This window comes from Cygnus olor, chromosome 9 (genome assembly GCF_009769625.2).
Source record: "Cygnus olor isolate bCygOlo1 chromosome 9, bCygOlo1.pri.v2, whole genome shotgun sequence".
In the NCBI taxonomy this organism is placed as follows: domain Eukaryota; kingdom Metazoa; phylum Chordata; class Aves; order Anseriformes; family Anatidae; genus Cygnus; species Cygnus olor.
The window spans coordinates 5,148,858-5,172,119 of record NC_049177.1 but is presented as its reverse complement, the minus strand read 5'-3'; the positions used below and the strand labels follow the sequence as shown (position 1 = coordinate 5,172,119).

At 38.3% G+C, this 23,262-nt stretch overlaps 1 protein-coding gene across 2 annotated transcripts in view; it reads right to left on the bottom strand.

The window, feature by feature from the left end:
• Positions 1-7,208: 7,208 nt before the first annotated feature.
• The window catches only part of PAX3 (paired box 3), a 78,022-nt gene continuing 61,968 nt past the window's right edge, over positions 7,209-23,262 (bottom strand). For both annotated transcript variants that reach the window (XM_040567324.1, XM_040567325.1), the window contains exons 7-9: positions 22,185-22,399; positions 9,181-9,427; positions 7,209-8,652 (exon numbers count right to left, since the gene is read on the bottom strand). In XM_040567324.1, coding sequence (XP_040423258.1) covers positions 8,618-8,652; positions 9,181-9,427; positions 22,185-22,399 — 497 coding nt within the window. In that variant the 3' untranslated portion in view covers positions 7,209-8,617. The remainder of the gene's footprint in view (positions 8,653-9,180; positions 9,428-22,184; positions 22,400-23,262) is intronic.

Here is a 23,262-nt window from a genome sequence, read left to right as displayed (position 1 = left end):
GTTTAGTTGAACAAGTTGATGTTCTGTTAGGCTACACAAACAAACACTGCTTTAGAGTTGCTTTTCCTCTCCTTTCTTTTCACCCTTCCCCTAACGGCTAAAAGTACATAATGGTGCTTTGAACAAGATCCTAAAGAGCTATTTCCATAAAGTGGTCCAATTCTTTTTAGAGATGTAAGTACACAAAATTCTTCAAATGTGGGGGGACAATGAGTGAAGATTAAAAAGAAAGTAAAAGATTAAAAGGAAAAGACCATAAGAAAAACTCAAAGGGGGGGAAAAAGATCAAAAAGAGGATTAACCATGTTACTTGTTGTTTTTCAGAAATTAAAGAAGTATGGAGGATAAGGAATTTGTTTCCTTTTGGCCCTAGAAAAATGCCAATTATGGTAGCTAAATTGCCAGGATCACATATCACTATGCTTTGGAAATGTGAGAAATGGATGGGAAATATAAACACAGGGCAATAGCTTACAGTTATGTTATGAATTAAGCTACAAAAATATCAAGATTTAGTCACTGAATAAGCTGCCAAAGTTAATCTTTCCTGATGAACTTGAGCAGAATCAGAATAGAGGCAACAGAACTGTAGTTTCACAGATCAAAATTGCCCGACTCGCTCATCTTTCCTGTCACCAGTCCTCACGCACCTAAAATTTCCACTAAAATCAAAAAAGTGCCTGAGTGCACATGGACATAAGATGGAGCTCCTTATCTATTGTGCATATTCATTTTAGGAGGTGTTTTGTTTTGTTTTTTACAAGTTTAGGAATTAAAAAAAATGATATACATGGAGTGCCTTTTTGGTAAGAGAGTTTGTGATACTACCCACAGTAGTACAGCTTTTGTTTTCATTTAAAGTTTTAAGACATAATAGCAGAATAACCTTCGGGGGGTAGTGGGAGGGGACAGACAGGGAGACACAGCTTCCTCCCAGGTCCTTTAAATATAAGGCATTAACACAGCCCTTTACTGATGATGATGGCAAACGGAGGCAGGCAGAGATTCCTGCTGCAAGTTTGAAGTATCTAAAGCTCGGTTATGATTTCCCTAGATCTACTGGGTAATTTCACTCAAGACAACTATTTTTACAGAGGCCCACCAGCTGTTTTCACCCTGCTCAGCTCCCACTGAGGTGAGCCTGGCCAGCCCTGGGGACAGCCGCCCAGCCCAGGGTGACAGCCAGGAGGGCCTGCCCGAACGATGGGGTCTTCATGCCTGAGACTTTGTCAAGGTCTCAGCCCCAGCACTCACAATCCAGATTGAGACATGATCTGACAAAATGCTCTGAAAGCAAAGCCAGCCTAAAGCTAAGGCTCACAGGAGCACTCTATTTTGGATCCAAAGTGCACTTATTAAACAAATCCCCAGATCCCTCTCACCAGCAACACCAGTCCTGACAGTGCCACATCACTGCTCACACATAGACAGATCTTCTGGGACCGCCACAACACTGATGTGGCTCCAATATGTCCCACGGTGGCACCTGCAAAGGCAGGAGGATTTAATTTTACACAGTGCCCCATGTGACAGAAGCTGAGTGCAGAAATGGCATATGCTGTTCCCAGCCAACCCCAGAAGACAGACTGAGGCTCTGCCCTGGGTGCTGCACTCAGCTGCCCCTTGCTGATGCCACATGCTTAAGGAAAAGACACATTTAGCAGTAGTGAGGAGCCCAGCACTGCCTCCTGTCCCTGGCCACCATGCGCCTTCCCCAGGACAGCAGTCCACATGCGTGAAGCTCTAGTAGGGCTTCACCTTCAGGAGAAAACACCCTGCAGGTTTCTCAGAGGTTTCGCAGTGTCACTCTTGCCTCCTCCCCTGCCTGCCCACAGGGAAAGCCAGGCTTCTGGGTGAGACAAGATGGCAGCTGCTCTGCCCTCATATGCTGCAGCACCCAGTCACGCCAGCCCCCACAGCCGAGTGCTGTCCCCTCCCTGCTCCCACTCCTGAGCTTCCCTGGCCCCAGCAAGTGACAGCCCCCAACAGCCAGCCCTTTGCTCTGCCCAGAGCTGCCTCCCTCCTGAGCTGGCAGGCGCCATGTCCCCACAGGATGGGTACTGCACAGCAGGTCCCCAGCACCCCACCTTGTGCCATCCCTGGGGCCCACCATGGCCTCCCAAAAACTTCTCATGCGGCCTGGGACCCAGCCTCTGTGAGGGCAGTCACACAGCTGTATGCCACACACAGCACATACACTTATGCCAGTAGCTTACACTACTCTGTGCTTGAAAATCCCTCTGAGGTATAAAAGGAAAGCTGAACTTCATCTTACTTCTGTAACACATGTTCATCATCCCCTTTTCAACTCAGGCAATTCTGACTGCTTAAAAATTTACCTCAGGTTTTACTCCCAGGTGAAACAGGTACCACTTTTGAAGCACTGCACTTCACGTTGGTGCTCTGGGAGCCTCTGATGATCTCCAAGGCTCCATTCTTCCCCCAAACACCAAATTAAATTTTCAGGTTGCGTATGGCATGCAGCCCATAGGAATTCACAATGCTGGGAAGGTGCTCGCGGCCAGAAATGCTCTGCCCCACAGCCTGCCAGGGGGACACCGTGGCAGCACTGCTTCCGTGTTGTCTGTGGGCATGCAGGTCTCACTGAGGCACCAGGGCAGCCGCCAATTTTGGAAAGAGCGGGTGAGAGAGAAGCTTGTTAAGTTGACACTGTGCTGGGAAAAAATATCCCGCTGGCAGACACCAGCGGAACAGAAAGGCTCGAGGCTGCCAGAGAGGTGCTGGGGAAGTGTCCGTAGAGCAGGAGGCAGCCCCAGCCCATGCTTGTACCCTGAGAGACCATGGGCAGAGTCACTGGGGTGCCAGGACACCGATGGAAGTAAGGGAATCTGACATGGGGAGTCTTCAGTTGGAGACAACCACCTCCATGAGAACCGGGTTGGTCAAACAGTGGTAGCAAACCTGACAGAGGGCCAAGGTCCCCGCAAGTTTCTGCACCTCGTGAAGGGCAGGGCCTGAATAACAGCGGCTCACCTCACCGCCCCTGAACCCCTCATAGGCCCTTTGTCACAGTAGATGCAGGGGGCTAAAAGAGCAAAGCCTCTGGAGACTTGTAAACTTTGTAATTATTCCAGTATTCACTGTGGGGGCATTCAAGTGAGGGAAAAGAAATTTTGTCCGTCTCAGAGCAGAGTGCATGTACCAATCATCCTTAAAAAGCTAAAATTTTATAGGTATATCCACTTGAGATCATTATAAACAAATATATATCTGTGGGGAGAAAAATATTTGTGAAAATGAAATTGCATGCATAAGAAAAAAGCATGGATAATTGCACAGAGACATAAGCAAAACTGAGAACATAATCGTATACAGCAGAAGGAAAGATACCAGCACAAGTGCTGAGAGGAGGAGAAGAGACAAGTAGCTTAGCATTTGGTTATGGCCTAAGGGACAAACTTCACTGAAGATGAAGACACTGAATAGTTAATAAAGCTTCTGAACTGTTTCCAATTCTCAGACAAGGAAGCAATAGTTCTGCTCTTATCAGCAATTGCTCTTTCATATTTGTGTACCAAGCTAGCTTTATTAAATTATTCAGCAAGGGTCAAATGTGATGTGTCTTCCTAGTTTTATTATGACTTCTATGACATTGCCTGAGTAGTTGAATAATAAACAGTGCATGACAAAATGCTACAGAGCCTGAGATATCCACAGGCACTCCAGATTACGACCTCTACAGTCATCAATTCTGAGGTAATATAAGTGCATAAAATGAAGATTTAAGCTATATGTGAGCACTACTACGTGTCGCTTGTGGAAGCATGACAGCAAAACAGAACCAAGCTCCAGCACTATATATATATACTGATTTTGAAGCCTGCTTGTATGATAAATAGTTTGTAAGTTTTAGAACCTGTCCCATGCTGACTAATAATCTCATTAGCTGAAGTCTTCAGCTCCCTATGACTGATGAGAGCTTCCCAGCCTGTGATGAGCTGCCCAAAAATGCTGGGACAGAATAGGTAGCAAAAATCTGACAGACCAAAGTGCCTATTACCTACAATGACTGCAGAAGAAGATTGCAATTTTGATTATTTTACAATAGACAAAGATTGGGAACAGATTCAAATCAACTCGTGTCATTAACCTTATGACTCCATATAAATACATGCACTGAATTATAAGTACAGAATAAAGTAAAAGATGCACAAAACTTTTTCAGCAGTGGCTAATGAGAATTGCAATGTCAAATCCTTAATCTAAATGAAATACATATCTAATATTAATTGAACAAAAATTTAGCAATTTAGTGTAGTTATTTGTGTCATTCCAGATTATTTGCGTCTGGCTCTAGGCAACATCTAGATGTTATTGGAAAAGCCAAAATAAATTAAAAATGGGATCTTCTAATCAGGATACAGGTATTCTTACAATTATTAAGTGAGCAACTGAACAATACAAAGAGGTTTATGAATTCAAGCTGTTCCTGATTTCTGATGGTCTCTTTGATATTGCCTCAATTTTATTTCTTGTTATTTTATACAGACATACCTTTTAGTAATCCACTTCATAGACATTAAGGTCATAAGACTTTATGGATAGAAAACATTGAAAACTTTCATGGCTACTAATGCAGAAAAAAACTTTTGCTTTACATGTTAGCAGTAACTGACCGCACTCTGACAAAAAGGAATACATTTCTTGTATTTGAGAATATATTGCAGAATTCATATATAACAAAAAAAAAAAAATGCATCCTTTAATCTGTCACACTTTTGAGAAAATGTAAATATATCTTTGCTATAAATCATGGGCAGCCTTTGATAATTCGGGGGTGATTTTTGTGTTTCCAAAATTAAGAAAATTTGTATTTTTCATTAAGTTTGCAACTCTACATTACAGATTGACTGCCAGATTTTTAAAGTTTGAATTTCCACTGACTTTAACGTAAGGACAGAGATCCCGTTTAACCAGCTGCTCTAGTCAGTGAGAATATGAGGCACATTTTGTGCCTTTCAAAACAGCTATAGAAAAGAGTTCAGCAGCATTTGTCATATGGGCAGACGAGATCTTTGCAGCAATATTGAGTAGAAGACTATGTGATTATTGGAGAGGAAAGTTTATTCATAGATTATGTTTTAATGGGATACACTGAGTTATCGAGGGAAAACAGAAGGAAAATGGCATCCATTAAAAAATAATTATTTTCCCTCATTAATTTAATTTTATGCATGCTCAAATAAAGGAATTGTAACATATACCAATATAAATATATGCCAAAATGCATATACTGGATATTTTGATGGGAGTAGAAAGAAGGAAGATTTAAAAACAAAACATAAATTAAAAATCAGGATTGTGCCATAGTTAATAAATATTTTTTCATCAAAGCTTGTCTCTCAAAAGTTCCCAAGTCCTAAATCTATGACATAAGACAGTTGGTTTAAGCAGCTGTTGTTATTTATTTCGATCTCATAGAACATGCACCACCACCCCGCCCAAAAAAATAAGTTGGGGGAGGAGGCAGGATCGCAAGATCCAACTTTTTTGCACTCATCAGTGAGTAGGTTTTGGACTCAATTGCTACAGCACATTCCTCTAATCTATTCTGTGGCATTTATGTCAAATGCAATATCCACAGCAATCTTATTCCCCTTTGACTTTCTGAGCATTCAGGATTCATATTCCAGAAACATATGTAGCTCCCAAAAACTTCTTCAGCCTTGACAGTGATAACAAGAAGGAATCAGCAGTACCCCAAGTAATCCTTATAGCTCTGTCAGCAATTCCTGTGGCACATCATAAATCAGGAACCTGCTTAGTCCCTCTGCCCCCAGTTCCTCACTTCCTCTGACAGAGCTCATGCCAGGTCTCTGCTTGTACAACTTGCCTGGAAGAGGACTGGTGATTTTCTCACGTCTTGTTTCCAGGCTCACCAGCTCTGCACTGGTATCTCATGCAAGGAAGATCTTGGGAGACATTTAAAACCGAGGATGGAGACAGCCAAAATGCCTGCTGCCTAGCTTCAGGTCCAGAAAGCACCTCACCAGCAGCTCTGTGTGATAGAGGGAGAAATCACGGCTCTGTCCCAACCCCCTACAGCTGCTGGAATAGAAGGTGACAGATGGAAAAGGTGGTGTTACAATGATCCTGCATGTATATCTGCAACAAAGGTACACCCTTTTGGGGAAGGAACAATCACACAGCCTTCATCCAGTTCCAAACTGTGCAAGCTAGTTTTTATCCTGTGCTTTATGACAAATGTATTGCAAGTGGGGAAAAAGGGCTTGTTGGAGCTTTTTATCAAACAAACCTAGGACACTGCAAATGTCAATGCTCAAGTACTCAGACAAGAGAAGACAGATGAATACTGAAAACAATAACAACAGAAAAATGAGCTGTTTAGAGCAGGGAAATAGGTATTAATAAGATACTTAAATTGTAATTTTCACAAAAATTGAAAGCATATCAGATTAACATAAAACAAAAAAAAATCCCCTTTTCTCATTTTTCAGCATTTTTAATGTTCTCTTTTCTAAAGTTTATTCCTTCCTTTTCCAACAGAAAAGATCAGTAGGTTAAAAAAATAATAAAATAAATGAGTACATAAATAGGCTCCGAAAAATTCAAGGTGGTTACTTTCCTCACAAAATAGCGAGGAAATTTCATGTCCACCAAGCTTCAAACACCAGTGTGCCACTGAAGCATGTTCTATTTGTTTAGAATGGTCTTTCCCCATGGTTCATTCTGCTTGTGCCAAGTTAACCATGTGAACAAATTATTGAGGCTTTTAAGGGGGAAAAAATCACCACAGAAATTGCACATAACTGATTACAAAGTTCTGGCATGGTGTGAAACCACCCTGGCTGACCTCCTTGTGCTGGGTTTAAGTCTTTCAAATGCACAGCAAAGGCACGAGGCTTTTGTTGTTGGGAAGATGTACAGTACCAGTAGCACTTCAAAAGATCATAGCTCGTTAACAAACCCAGACCACTGAGTGGTGTAGGAGCAGCACCTGGCACAGAGGCTGCCCAAGGCTACCGCAGCTCTGGGATGCATGCAGAAGACACTTACATAAGGAATACAGCTTTAAGTTGAAGATAACATGGTTTATTTCTTCATGGTATTCAGATTAAAATGTATCAATGTATTTAGCACAATACTACATTTTAGGACAAAATCATCAGTGCTTTGCAAGTCTTCATAACTGTTTATTCATTATAAATAGTAAATATTTACTGAACTTTTTACATGAAAGACGTTTTTTTTTCTTGTTGGTTTTTTATTTATTTTTTACAACACACGTTGTTGGTAGAGGCTGCAACACAAAGATATCTCATTTTTCCCTCACCCTTAAGACCAATGTGTGAACTAACCTCTGTACTGAACCTAGTCTAATGCACTACTTCATAGTCCTTAACACTAAAAGGAATGTATTTGTGTTCTGCCTCCCTCTTTGTCCCAAGAATAGAGAGAAATAAATAACACCGCCTTCCATCTTCCTGTTCCTCTCAACATCACAAAACACAAATTTATTGACATTCTAAAATGTCACAATGCAAACTTATTGTAAACCTTGGTTCCTATAATTATTTTCTATATTGGATATCACTGTATAATTTAAACAAATGTGTCATATACAGGTCCATCTCTGTTAATGTCCTGTACATCACTAAAAAATGTAAACGTAATCATTTTTTCGTATTGTTTCCTGAAAATGACCTTGCAATTATGATTAGCAAGCTGGATTTTAGTTGTCCAGCACACTGCAACATTTCTGTACTTTTTCATCAGGAATTATGCACTGCAAAAATAAAAGTACCTGCAAAAATATAGTTCTGATTCTATCTATATGACTTTGGATGATCCCAAAGTTTTTGTGAGGTACACAGTATTGCACATTGCTAGGCAGTTGTGAAAAATCAGTCACGTTGTTGGTTTTCTTCCTCTGTGTTTGTTCGAAAAGGTACAATGGACTAGGAAAACTCCACATAAAAAGGTAAAGTGTGTTTTTCATGTTACACAAGATCTTGTCTCTTGGTAAAGTAAAACTTGCAAGTTACATTTATTGACAACATGATTACAAAAGCATGGTAAGATAACCAGTAGGTTGCTCTGGAAGTCTTCTGCACTTATCCTAGCTTCCTATGGACTCTGATATTTCCTCTTGATGACAATTTCCAGTGTGTAAAATGAAAGAGGTTCTGCTGCCCATGCTTCAGAAACTGGGCAGCTTTAAATTTAGACTAAAGTCAGCACTGGATGTCAGATGAGTCAGAGTATGCAGAGATCAACTGCTAAATTTCAAAATGTTCCATTTGTCCCAATCAAAGCACATTCATTTCAAAAACAAAAAACGGAATGTTTTGCCAGGCAGCGATATTAAATACTGCTCTGTTTTGTATACCCATTCATAATGAACCATGTCGCATTTATTTATTCATTATTGCTTTTGGCCTTTGTCTTCTGTATAGCTTTGTCCAGCCTTCAAAAGTCTACTAAAAGCTATGACTGGAGAGAACATAACAAGCCTGCTCCTCTCATTGGGATTGCCCCAGTTTAGACTGCAGTGTGTTGAGAAGATCCCTGGTATCCAAGCACTGGAGTGAGACCGGAAAACAACACCAGCTTTAACTTGAAGTGGACAGTTCATTTATGCAATATCTGGCTTCAGATAATGAAAGGCACCTGCAAAAAAAACAAAAGAAGCTTTTTAAGTCATGCTGTGACAACCTCACAGCATGGGGGCCATGCCAACTACAGGTCGACATTGTCATATTTAATACTGATATATCAAAGGAAAGGGACTAATATTTTTATTCCTAGGACAAGTTTGACAAAACTCTATGTATCTAGGATTATATACTGTAATGATTCTTGAGCTGACCTCATTAAGAACATGTGTTTCTAATAGTGGAATGCCAGTGGTTATTTCATTTTGGACAACCCTTATGTTTTACCTAATGGCAATCAGGTTTCATGTCTCAACAATTAATAACATCAAGATGTTGTTGACATCACTTAAGAAAATAATTATGCAGCAGAAATCTTGCTTGAACAATCAGCTATCTCACCAGTGCTCTCTGCTCAGCTTTGGAGGGAAGTAGCAGTCAGCCATGAGGATCTATTCTCATGATTTTCTTTGTTCCAGACAGAAAATACAGACCATTGATAAACAGCTGGTGCACTTCACTGTGCAAATGTCCCAGTACTCACTTTGTCCATATTGTCCATACTGGTAGCCTGTGACAGGGTCCATGCTGTAACCTGTGGTGCTGTAGGTCGGTGGGCAGTAGGACTGGGATGTAGGCAGGCTGTCTAAACTCTTCATGTGCTCTAGCCGCTGACTGCAGCTGGCTGAGACCGTGGTGGTGGGCTCCAAGCCCCCAGTCAAAGGGGACAGGGCATAATCAGTTTGAGGCTGGTGGGGCACACCACCATGGTTAGTCAAGAGTCCCATTACCTAAAATTAAAAATAGAATAATAGAGTTAAAATACATGGGAAACTGTATTGCATATAGAGCCACAGGAGCCCTCAAGCCTGACATTAGATTTCCTAAAATAGGTGGACTTGGTATTCAATCTATGCTTTAATACAAAGAGAAGAAGATGATACGTAATCCATCAAAAATAAAAACTGATGTTTAGCAACCCATAAAAAGCAATACCAAGGCTCAGAAGGAAAAGTAATTTCAAAACCTATTATGATTTTTGAGTGCCTGATCCTATGCCCCTGCAGATGTTTATTCCTTGAGGACTCAATTATAAGAGAATAAGAAACAGGTAGTGGCTCTTTAGCCATGTTGCTCTTCATGGTCTACCAACACAGAAAAGCTATGAAAAAGTTTACACTTTTTTTTTTCTTAAGATCAGCAGTCACTAAAATGAAATTAATTTGGAGTGGATCACAGCAACACCATTGACAGAAGTAATAAAGAATCCCAGCACAAAGAAGAACATGAGTATGTGGGGAACAGGCAGAGCAGCCCTAACTCCTGCTGCTGGGTGCACAGTGTGCTGGTCTGAAGAAATGAATGTGAAAAAACGCTGGTCATAATACCACTTCTCAATTTAATAATCTGAGTTAGAGAGGACAACAGAAAGGGTATGGCTTTCCAGACTGGCTTCAAGTCAACTTTGACTCCCTAATAAAGCTGCCCATACACAAACAGTTACAAAATCAACAACCGTGTTGAGATTAGTTGACAAAAGATTTCAGGAAATTGTATAATTGTCTCTACAAAAGCCCAGCCCTCTAGGCTGTGATTTCCAGTAGGAGACCACAAAAAAATTCAAAAGCACCTGTGCTTTTGAACAGGAGTGAGGGAAGCTACTCCCTTGTAAATTCTTGATTTACAAAGATGAACTCACACTACAGGATTTGTGTTTCCACTCCCAGCACAACTCTACGAAACATTTTGAAAATAAGCACTATTGAGAGAATAGCTTGCTTCAGTTGGAATAAAATGCACTTCAAAGTCCAAGAAACAGTCCGCAGGTTAAAACTGAGGGATCATGTACAGCTTCTGCCAAAACAGCATATTTTGATAATTTTCAGGTTGTTCTTCCTCCAAAAAAGGCATTACAAATACCTGATATATGCTTTTTGATAAGCATTTTGCTTTACTGCACTTCTTAACATAACCTACAAAAATTATTAATACTGCAGTTTATTTTGTAAAGAATAAATCCATGGTAATATGAACATGTCTGGTTCCTAAAGTTCTGGTGCCCCTTCTTGAACTGTATTTATTTTACATCACAAAAGAAGAGGGATTATTGTTGTAAGGAGCTCATCGTCCCAGGTCTGCAAACTCTGAATTCTGTTTGTTTTTAATAAATAAGTGAAACAAGCCCAAGGGTTCATAACTTAAGTAGGAAGGAAGACAAATCCAGGTCTTGTATGACCTGTCTGATAAGGAAAAGAACAAGAGGCATAAGCAGAGTACTTCAAAAAGTGACACCCAGCTGCCTGCATCAAAAACATAAAACATTTCTGCATCAGATATACTCAAGACATCTCACTGAGACAAAAAAAATGCTCAGAAAAGTTCAATTCTACTTATAGCAACAGAGTTTTCACTTAAGTTCCACTCATCAGAAAATGTGAGTCTAACTCAAGGTATTTTCTGAAAGTTTCACAAATTGTAATATTCATCCAAAAAATAAAGTATATCCACAGATTTCATTTAGATACTGAAATCCTTTCACTTAAGTTAAAAAAACAAATGAAGAACTTAGATTCAGATTATAAGGTATTTTATATTTAATTCAAATCACCTTTTCAATGAATAAATCCTATTAAAAGAATCTGAGATTAATATAAAGCAATTTAAAAAGTCCTTGTAACTGCTATAGATTAAAAAATCATCTTACTAGAATGACAGTCTGAATGGTATTTTGTCCCAAACAACTCTAAAAACTGAAACAACTGACCTCTCAACTTTTTCTCCTCAAAACTGGATCCTGAAAAGTATTGAATTTTTTAAAGATTGCTTTAGGAAGTTTTGCTATTTTAGGAACTACAAATATTTTTCTTGTATTTTTGGAAAATAATATGATCCTGAAAATCTAGCATGTTTAATGAACTGACATTGCATCAGCAGGATATAATATTAAATATATTATAACCCAAATGAACACAGATTATATTAATCTTCATCCTTTAAAATTAGAGGTTACAGACTTAAAAGAATAGAAAAATCCGCACAAATATATAACATAACTTAAACACTCTAAAAATTACTGATTTGAAAAATATTTACATTGGCACAAGTATCATGGTTTTGACTACAGTTGAATACACTCATGGTTTATCAGGAATCTGAAATGAGTGCACAACCCTTTCCATTCCTGTACAGCACCTATGTGATCCCAATGTTTACAGGATTTTACCACGTTCCGTTCCAAATTCAAGAGCAGGGAGAACAACCCGGGCTTGTGTCGCCTCACAGCCCCGCTGGAGTCCTGATGCCAGCCTTCTCTGCATGCGAGCTCTCTCATCACACACCATCTCTACCACGAGGTTTATGACAGATAGCTAAGTTAGGCAAACAGCTATTTTACCAACTACCATACTTCAAGTAACTAAACTCTTTTTCTGTTTAATATTTCCAATAGAATAGAGCCCAAGATAATATCATTGGGACTTTGACAGCAAAAACAATGAGCCTAAAATCTTTGGGACTGGAATTTATTTTAGAATTAGAGATTACCCTTGAAATCTAAATGTGGATCCAGACCTGGTCTCAAAACACACTCAAAGTTTGGTAGCATCTATATTTGGAGAGGGATTTGTTTTCTCTGACAAATTAGAATTAGCACTTGAGGAGATCTAAATTTTAAAAAATTATTCAGATAATAATACAAGTCTTTAGGTATCTTTTATTAAGAGCATATGCACCTAATAGACACTTTGGAGCAGAACTGACACAGTTCCCTGTCTTTCAGATGGAGAAAACTGAAGCAACGATCTTCTCAGAAATATCTTCTTCAGAAGCCTTAGGAATCATCCTGCAGTTGATTAGTATCTAAATAATTAGATTTTTGGTTATGTCTGTTTTGAAAGCTATAAGGGAAGTAGCCTCAGGGCAGAAGTCTTTTGCATGGTATGTGCCATGACCTTATCACCCATACACGGAGTTACAGGAAGGGCATGGCTGACTTTCACCTAATCAGTTAGATAGCCATTAATGGGCCACGTCTGCGAGATACTCAGCACCCTCAGCTTAGTAGCATACAAGAGACATGAAGATCTGGGTTTTGCAGCTCAGATCCTCTACTAGAATGAAACAGTACAGTTCTAAATAAGTAAATAGATTTGAGTCTTCATTAATTATTACAAAACATTTACTCAGTCCACATGCCAGCCAAATTACTGGAAAATATGTACTTCCCTCTGAATTAATTTGGGAAAACTGAAGTGGTAATTGTCACCCACACTGAACTGGATCCCAAAGAAGTTAAAAGAAGAAAAACGAAAGGCTGATCTAACACCTAGAACTAAATGCTGCTGTAGCTATTCAATTTATTTTAGAAAATAACTCCTATAAATAAAAAATAAAAAATAAAAAAAAATCAGGCTGTAAGGTTTAGAAATGTTGGTGTATAGCCTTTGGGTTTATACAATAAAAGACACTATATACAATTAATAAAATAATTATATTCTATTAGAAAACGAAGGTGCATTTAGAAATATCAAAAAGAACACAGTGAACTGCAACTATCAAACTCTGCAGAAATGTTGTCAGAGAGCACATCCCAAACAATCCAAAATATTCGTTAGAATAAATCTTTAGCTGTGGGGTCAACATAGCATCACTAGATGAGGTTATGATCCAGAAAGAGGAAGAAAAAATGAATGATGAAAGCCTTGAAAACCATGTACGCAACATCTGGTCCATTATCAGCTATTAGAAAATACTTCTATTATCAACAAAATAAAGTCCATTAAACTGAGAAAAGGCTTATTCCATTTAAATGAAACATTATGCCTGTTAATGTGGTTTGTATTTTAGGATGTAGGACCTACCATAGGCACAATAAAATTCTCATATGTTTTAATTCATTTACGCATGCCTGCATTTAATATGCTTTGTGACCATGTCTGCAATTAATATGATTTATGAGAAAAGAACATGTGCAATATTTTTTTGGGTACAGTGATACATTTTTCCCCCTCCTGTGAATGAAAGATTTAATGAAACAGCTCAAGGAAAATTGTTGGCAGTTAACGTATTAAGTTGAACTGACAGAATCATGAGTAAACTTTAGTGGAGTTAATGATATCCTCTTATCTGACCCTGACACATTTGCAGCATGTAATTTACAGAAGCTCTGTCCAGGGAATCTTGACAAATGCTCCTAACGATGTCAGGGCAATGTTCCATTCTAATGTAAAACAGATGTGGGTCAGATACCCTCATTCATCACAAACAGTGAAAATTTCAAACTCCTTCTGAGATGAATGGCATTACCTGCTGTTAACTCTTTTCACTGTAGAAAAGTCTCTCAAAAACAAAATATTGCACTGTAAAACACAAAAGTAATTCTCCTAATGCACTAGAATGACAGATTTTAGAAGATTAAATTAGATTAATTAGCTACATGGACCTATACCTATAAGGTCCTAGAACTACGTTGCTATTTCTTAAATATGAATATTTCTGCTTTTATATATGAAGAGACCCAAGAGATTTATTTTTTTTCCCCCCAATGGCAAGCACTGGGAACCAAATAGCTGGTTAATGTAAATTGGAGCAAATACACTGACTTTGAACATCCAACAGCCTGACCTTCTGCATAATCAAATCTAATCAAATGAGGCCTCTCAGTGATTTCACACCACTAGACATCAGTGGTAGCTACACTGAAATTAGAGAAGGTGCAGCGGTGTACAGTTAGGACAACTGAGAGGATAACTTGATCCTTCAAGAATTGTATTTTTATCTACAGGAGATCACTGATGTCCACAACATTACCACAGTCTGCCACTAGATCACAGTGCCTTTTTTCAGTCACTGGATCATGGAATCACAGGACTAGGTAACGCTATCAAAATAATTAAAAGAGAAAGGAATTCTCTAGAATTAGAAATGGAAAAGCTTCAAAAATATCAAGAAGACTGAAAAGGCAAAACAGAAGGCCCAAAGATGAACATATACTCCTTTTTTTAATATACTATTTATATATAATATATAAAATGTATTTAAATATTTATGTTTTAAATATATATATATTAAGCATCTCAAAACTGTTAGGCAGTCTCGGGTATTGTAGGTATTGGCTTGTGAGTTTAAATGCTTAAATATGGCAATATTACTTACAACAGTTCATAGCAAGCCTAAATTTGGGGTTATGTTGCCCTTTCCCCATGAACTCTTCTCCCACCTTCTTCTCAACCCAAAACACAAAAGGAGGATTCCAACCATCATGAAAAAGCTAGAGACAGCTGGACTCTCACACACCTCCCCTTCACAACTGGGGTACATGGTATTGTTCTCTCTGAAAGTCAAACAACAAACAACCTTTTTTTTTTTTTTTTTAAAACACTAATCAATTTTGTTGCTGGCAGAAGGCCTGGTGATGTGATCTGTGAGGCTTTTACAGGAAGATTCTCGCTGAACTCAACATTTGGCCTTTATCAGCTATTGCATGAGCTACACCTGCATGGTTGGATCTACCAACAGTAAGTTGCCACAAAATCCTAGCCAATTAGTTAAAAGAAATGTCATCTATAAATGTGGAAAAATATGGTGGACAAGTACCACTGAAGTAATCCAGCCTGTAAGGAAGGGCTTATTCATAAGGCTTTCAATAATGTCTGTGCCAGGGACTCTAATACCAGGCTAATCATCGCCGGGGACAAACGTGCACCTATTTTGCCAACTGGACCAGGGTAAGCCTCTTTGCATTCTGACTCAGCATTCAGTCTTCCTTTTATAAAACCAAATCAATTTATAAAATTGTGACTGCTACTGATATCCTGGCAAAAATCAATGAAAAAATTAAAGCAGTTCTCTCTTGAGACGTAGGAAATTTTGAAGCAAATTGAGTCCTGTGCATTTACAGACAGAGGCATCACTTTCTAGAATAACTTTGCTATGGATGAAATTTTGCTCTTTCTGATTCTGCCACAATATATGCTTTTCACTGAATCACACTGTGGTATTCTTAGTCTCTTCCTTTGGAGATCTAAAACATAGAGCATAAGTAGTTACTTAAGTATGCCATCTGTGATTATTCATGACAAAACCCTCATTCACGTACCGGCCGTTAATTGAATAAATATGCAAGTATTTAGATTCCTGTTGATATTTCCATTTTGTAAATTCATTAAAAAATTAAAAGTTCGGTGCATGCCAGTCATATACTATATGAAGAGCTGACTCATAATTTCACTTAAGTGGTTTAAATTTAACATCTATGTGTAGCAAAAGCAAAAAAGTATTTTTAAGGGCTGCAGTGCAGTTGAATATTCATCCTATGTATATTCTAATTGATACAAATTATTATGAAAACAGATAAATCAGTTTTGTGGGAATTCTAAAACTTTCAATATCACATACTACATGCTGATTTTTCTGTTTCTTGTGATGTCTGTTAATTAATTTATTTTTTAAAGTCATACATGAAATTACCACAAATACTTGTTCACAAATTTAAAAATATGACATATCAGCAATTGTACATCATGGTAAAAAAATTGTTTGTGTTTTAAACTCTCACATAAATAAAAATAAATTAGAAAAATTGGGAGTTGTTGGGTTGGAGAAAGCTCAGGTTTCGTTTTTGAAATAAATTTTCATCCGAACAATTTTTGTCATGAAACAGCATCCAGACCTAGCAACAGGGATCCATCTAGCATTCAAAACCATAGACTATTTCAAAATATATAAATTTAACAGCAGTCAAGGCTTCTGGATAAGTGGTATCTTCTCATAATGCCAAAATGAAATGACTTAAGAAGGAGAAATTCAAACAATTAAAAATTTGCTATACTATTGTTTGAGGGCTGTAACATGATAAAAATGGATTTTAAAAAAAAGTCACAACACTTATGTTTTATACATATTTTGTTATTTTACTCTTACATTTTTGTATTCAAGTGAACTATAGTTTAAATATTTCAAATATTTGTTCTTATGAAATTACAGTACAATTGGCTAGAATTTCCAGCAAAGCCCAGAGCTTTTTTTAATATTTCCATATAAGATTTCTGAGCTGTAAGAGCAGACCTGTTTTTGGAGGCTGAATCCTGCCCCAGAAAAATTTCTGGCAGGGTGAGGGGCAGGGTGAGGGTCAAGGTGGAAAGAGGACAAGGGAGATAAGTTAAGGTGGACATTGAAAATGTAAGGTCACTAGTTTATTGTTGTAGTTATACTAGAGAGATTACATATATAATAAATACGTTAATGTATATATTATATTTACATATTATATAATCTATATATAAAGATATAATATATACCATATTGATACCTGTTATATACTATATAATTATGATATTATGTATTAATAATCATGATAATTTACAAAACCATGTTATTATGTTTGCAAGGTAACAATTATGAAACTATTGTATCCCATGTATTTGTATCACACTCCAGAAACAGAAATAATCAATTAACTTTTGTACCCCATTCTCCCCTCTTTTTTTTATTTTTTATTTAAAATTAAAAAAAAAAAAAAAGGAAAGAAAGAAAATGAGCTCATTAAGATCATATCATGTGAATTAACTTTCTTCCTTACAAAGAAATCCCTGACCTCTGTCTCATGTTCTTGGCCATTGAGTGAAGAACTCTCAAAGTCAAGACCTCAGTTACAAACGTCATGAGCTTCTGACTGGTGTGGGACTTAGATTCAAATGAAATGTTTTCTATGGACAACCAGTTGGATACTAATTAGAAGGTACTGGAAGGAACATAATAAGAAATTAATAGTTGCATTTTTTCTTCCTGTCTCTGTTAATGAGGAAATGCAAGGTTTTAGCCACTGGTTCTAGTGTTCCCTTAAAAACAGAGTTTCCAAGACAATATGAACATATTTAACTGATTTGACAGCTGCCATCAGATCCATACTTCAGCTTAATGAAAACCAAGTGCTCTCAAAGACTTAAGAGAAGCCAATTACTTAAGAGCTATCTCACCAAGAAGAGTTACAGGTTAATTCTTAAACTCAGGCAGTGAAATGTTTTGACAGTAGAAGAAAGAAACCTTGAAACAGCTGGTATTTTTACTACTGTTCACAAAAAAAGTTTGGAATTTTCTTATCAAGATTGTTCCTGAGCTCCAGGTAATTACATGACAACTGCAAAGTATTTTCAAGACTGTTATGGTACTCTGTGCAAGCATTCAACATGCAGTCCACTTCCAATTTTGAAAATACAACCTCTAAAGCTACTAGTTTGACTCAGTCAGGGAGGAAGACAATAAGGGAGAGGAAAAAGGACTCAGAAGTTTTCTAGAGGGCAAGGAGGAAAAAAAACAACAGCCTGATGTCCAGCAGGATACAGGTTGCATGCATTCATTCTTTTTTCATGAAAAAAAATAACAATGAAGCAGTATTTAAGCCCGGGCATCCTATAGGTTAAATGCAGGAAGCAAGTGGCTATCCTATAGGTTACATACAGGAAGCAAGTGTCCTCACTGGCAGCAAGGTGTGTACAGTATTGCTGCTCAATCTGAACCCAAGAGCAGCCTGAAATAGCACCCTTCAAAACCTGCAAACTGTCTGAACCGCACAGTGTAGGACAAACTGTGCTACTTTGACGTTAATAAAAAGCACATGACAAGGTCAAGGGATGTCCGTGTACACCGGAAAAGACTTTTTCCTTATCTTAAATGAAGCAGTTCAAAATATTGAAATCCTGTCTTAAAAACAATCTGCTCTCTAGGAGGACCATACACCTGCAGCACTCGCAAGACCAATGTTCTGGTAGCCCGTCTTCTGCTTTACAGCCAAAGAACTGGGGGTGATTGCTAATGCCACGATCACGAAGTGACATAGCAGTTCAGAGGCACGCTTAAGTCCTGCACACACACATTAACGGAGAGATATGCTATTCCCTAACAATTTTGAGTTAACAAATTTTTGTTAAAAAAAATGCACTGTGCAACTGAAGCCTAATTTGAAAAGGAAATACAATATTCCCATAAATGTATGCATGAAAGCCAAGAAGCTGCATAATAGGCATAGAAAACACAAAAAATATGCAATTTACATATATTACACACTAATAATCTCCGTTCTGACGTTATACTTAAAGAGCTCTGGCTGAGATGGAGTGCTTGTGGTTTGGTTGCTTTTTCATCAAATACAAACAAGGACGCTCCTGGATATCAGCTCCCCGAGACATCCATCACTGTCTCATTCCTGCAAAAGGCAACCCTCTGCAGGTCTGAGAGACAGGGGTTCTCACCACAGCCAGGTAGTAATGAGCAAACCAGATGAACAAGGAGGATCATCCGTCATCTGGAGGGGATCTGCAGATCTTGTCTTGATGTTAAAAAGGGCTGAATGTTAACAAGATGCGACTCTTCCTATTCTATCATTCATATAAACAAGAACATTGTATTTCCCAACAACCTATCAGCCAGCAAAACAGGTACCTTAAGGAGAATTCTGCTTACTAAAACTGACCGAGACAGTCCTCTGCCTTCCAAGTTCATGGCTAACATGATAAAAATAAAGTTACAGCACCCTAGTCATTTCCCCTTTTCCTCTGTGCTTCACCCAGTGCTTTCCTTAAACAGCACATTTGTCCATCAGCCCCAAGAACAAAGATAGAAAGAAAACATCCTGAACAGTAAATATAGCATTCCCCAGCGCATGTCAGACCCTCATTTAGAATAAACTGAAGTCAAAGAGGAAGAGGAGTTTTGTGTCTGGCAAGACTATGATCCTGTGAATATTAGATTTTGGTCTGCATATTCTGAGGATTTTTTTAATTGCAAAAGACTATTTGGGCTTCAGACAAAGCCCCAGATCACCGTAAATTCAGCTTTAAACACAGTATATCCCGTGCTCGTCTGAGAGAGACATCGATGGGTGGAAACATTATGCTAATTGCTCACACACCCAGATTTATTGTGGTCAAAAATCCACCAGCTAGTAAAAAGACTCTCTTTCCCTCTCATCTAAATTCCACACACACACACAGGGCACTGCAACATGGCCACTCAGCAAGAGAATTCCTGTTTTTCTCTTAATAAGATCCCCAGCACAGAACTGGTTTAGACTTTCTGGCTACACTGGCCTCCCATCTTGGTCAGCACCTGGACACCTGCTGCATGCAGGGTCCCGAAGAAGCCTGACCTTCTGGGACCAAACCCCCAAGTGAAGCAGCATTTCATACCCAGAAGCTCAGCACATATGTGACACCAATGTTTTAGGCTCGTCGTTCAGGCATAAAGCACAATTGTTTCTCTAGAGTCCCACAGTTTGTTTCACATTGTGTACATAGTTCACCCAAGGAAGAGGGCAGAAATAGTTGCAGAAGCACAAAGCCTAGGAATGTCATTTAACACCAAGGCATCTCAGTCTTTGTTTAGGCCCCAAAACTGTTTCAGAGGAGCTGTTGGTAACACTGCATGAGTATTTCAGGGTGGTTTTTTTAGTTTGTTTGCTCTGTTGGGTGATGGAAAGATCTTTATCAGCCAGTCAGGCTCATCATTCAGTTGTCAAAAAGCTGTTCAACATCTAAACGGATATAACTAATCTCTTGTGTACTTTCAGTGATGAACATGACATTAGTTTTTGAGGGATCAGCTTCCTCCTACACTTATTGGTAAAGGTGCAGGATAAGGCCAGCAGCTTTAAACACTGGGGAAGAAAAACGTTTCAAATGCCTAAGAATATTTTTAAAAAATAATAACTAAAAAAAAAACAACACACAACAACAACAAAGAAGTTTCATAGCTTAAAGACAGGGCTGGGTGTAAAGAAGCCCAGCAACTGATTAAAGAAGTCTAATCTGCTCTGGGATCTCTTTTTGATTATATCAAACCTCAAATCAGCAAGACTCGGGGGGGGGGGGGGGGGGGGTGAGGGGAGGAAACCCGGCCTCACTTTTTTGTCCCACTTTCCCAGACATCACAAGATTTCTTTACTGTTGCGCTCAACTTCTATGTCACAGACAATAAAAGCTTTGTGAAAGAAAAAAAGATCACATTTTCCATAGCCAGAACCAACATACATTTAAACTGACACTAACAACTACTTTTGATGGATTAACACTGAATCCCAGAAATATATTTAAGTCAAAATTGTGGAAGCCTTGCACACTACGAAACCGTCCATTAAAAAAAAAAAATTGAAACAACTAGTATAATGTCTTGGCTTTTGTTGGAGATTGCATTTATAAATCAGAATTCTTTAGAATAAAATCCATTCAAGTCTTGTTGGAAGTACATCCATTTGTTTTTCTGTTGGTATTTTTTTCCTGAGGTTTCAAGCCATAAAGTTTTGTACCCCACTCTATGCTATAGGAATCTGTGAAACTTAATTACATTTACTGTTACAAAAAAGGGTTTATGAACTTTTGCCTTTGGGCAAAAATGTTTATTTCATTGCCTTTGTTATTCATTCTTTTCAACTCCAGTGCCTTTGAACTTTTCAGCTGCACAGAGTTATCACCGTTGCACAGGAACCAGGAACTGTACTCCCGAGATGCAAACCACAAGTTGAAGAAAACGAAGGAGGCAAAGATATACGAGTCGTTATTTTGGCCACCCTTTGTGCCATTAAAATCTCATTTTCTGCCTATTAGAATGCCCTCTCCCTGCTTAGGCAGTGGTGATAGTCAGTGATTAGTGTGTAATTGAGTATAATTGTCTTTTCACTTTTCATTTGTGTCATTCTGAGCTTCTCTCTGTTTTTCTAACCACTGAGAGGAAAAAAGAGTAGAAAGAAGATAAAGCCGTTAAAACTCTCACTTTCAGCCCTGAAGAGATTCCTGATTGTAATTATAGATTGCATCCTCTTTGCAACTTCTCAGAATTTACTGGACATCTCTTTCTGAGCACCTGGGCAAAGCTTTTGCTAATAAAATAAACTGCCATCTATTCAAGTTTAACTAATAACATCAGCTTCAGACAGATGCCACATGTAGGAAAATTTAACCAACCTTTTGACACTCAATTATCAGGGCAATTTATTAACATGATTTCCTAAAAAGAGCTCATGCAAATTAGAAAAACAATTATGGTATTCATGCATTTATATATTGCCAAAGAGCAGTAATACTCCTAATTTATGTATTTATAACTCGATTACAGCTCATCTCAATGTGTATTGTTCAGCCCGTGGAACTCCCCTAGTACAACCTGCCTGTGATTTCCTGCACCGTTTGGTAAAACCTCTGTGAGGTTATTTTAAAGAAATTTTATTCACACAAAAACTACAAGATCTACTTTCTGTACCTAGCCATGGATCTTCAGGAAAATAGCAGTACATTACCAATGCTTGACAACTGAATGTAAACACAAAGCCTGCATGATTACATTATAAATCACTTGAAATTAAATATAAGCTATGACTCTTGATTCAGTCAGTAGGAAGAAAAAAATAAAAAGAAGGAAACTAGCAAACTGAAATCATGTGGCTTGTATAAAGAATACATTATGGTTTAAATTTGGCAATTCATTATACTGTGGCCTGAGGGAATAGACTCTTTGGTTCTGGTATACAGCAAATCCTCTGTCTGAAAACACAGGACTGACCTGAGGTGAAAGGCCATTGCCAATGGCAGGGTTCATGGGATTTGAGGGCCCGGACGGAGGCACAAAGCTGTCTGTATAGCTGGAAAATCCATGCCTGGTGCTGGGTAGGCAATAGGCAGTGCTGCTCTCTGGATTCGAAGGGAGGCTGCTTTGGTGTACAGTGCTTGGAGGAAGAGGCTGAGGTCTATGGACTGTACTGCTTGGATCAGACACGGCTGGAAGCAAAAGAAACATGTTGATCGTTTTCCTCCTTTTTTTCCTGGCATAATAAGTTCATTATGTGAAGCTCGACTTGATATAATTTCACCAGAACCTTCACGTAAGTACTGGTTGAATAGAATGGTAAGCCCTCAACGTTGTTGGATATTTAGCTGGCCAGTTAAATGACACAAAAATTCCATGAAATCACCATTATTAAATAGACTGTAAAAACCATAACAACAGACACAGGCATTTTTCAGACAATTCTTAGCAGGCACGTTGTTTACAACTGACATCACAAAATTATATATAATATATAAAAATAAATATATTTTATATGGTTTATATAGTTATATATAAGCAAGTAAAATGTATATACATATACACAAAGGCAAAGCTTTGTTTGTTTGGAAGACAGGCTTTTTCCCTTCCTCATCACAGCACAGAAATTCTGCCATGATTTATACTGAAACTAGCAATGGATGGGAGAAGTCCGGGGCTTTACAAAATTCCCCTAATTAGAACATAACCTGGCAACAACATCTATCAACAGTTAGCATACAATGCCTCATGGAGGCAGCAAAGAGAGTGCAGTAACAGTAATTTGTCTTATACAATCTCACCTGTAAGGTTTTTCCTTAAGAGTAGGATCTAGTATAACCTAGATTTAAAGCTCTGTTTTCCCCTTCTCTAATCCGTCAGAATTCAAAGCATTTCTGGTAAGGTTAAGAAAGATTTTTTTTACCATACTAAGACTTGCTACTATATGATGCAAAATGATGGTCTGAAGAGCTGTTTATTTCCAACATCAGGTAACTACTCAGAGTACTTACAGATGTTTCCAGTGCACCACCATCAAAAGCAATGAAGAGGACAG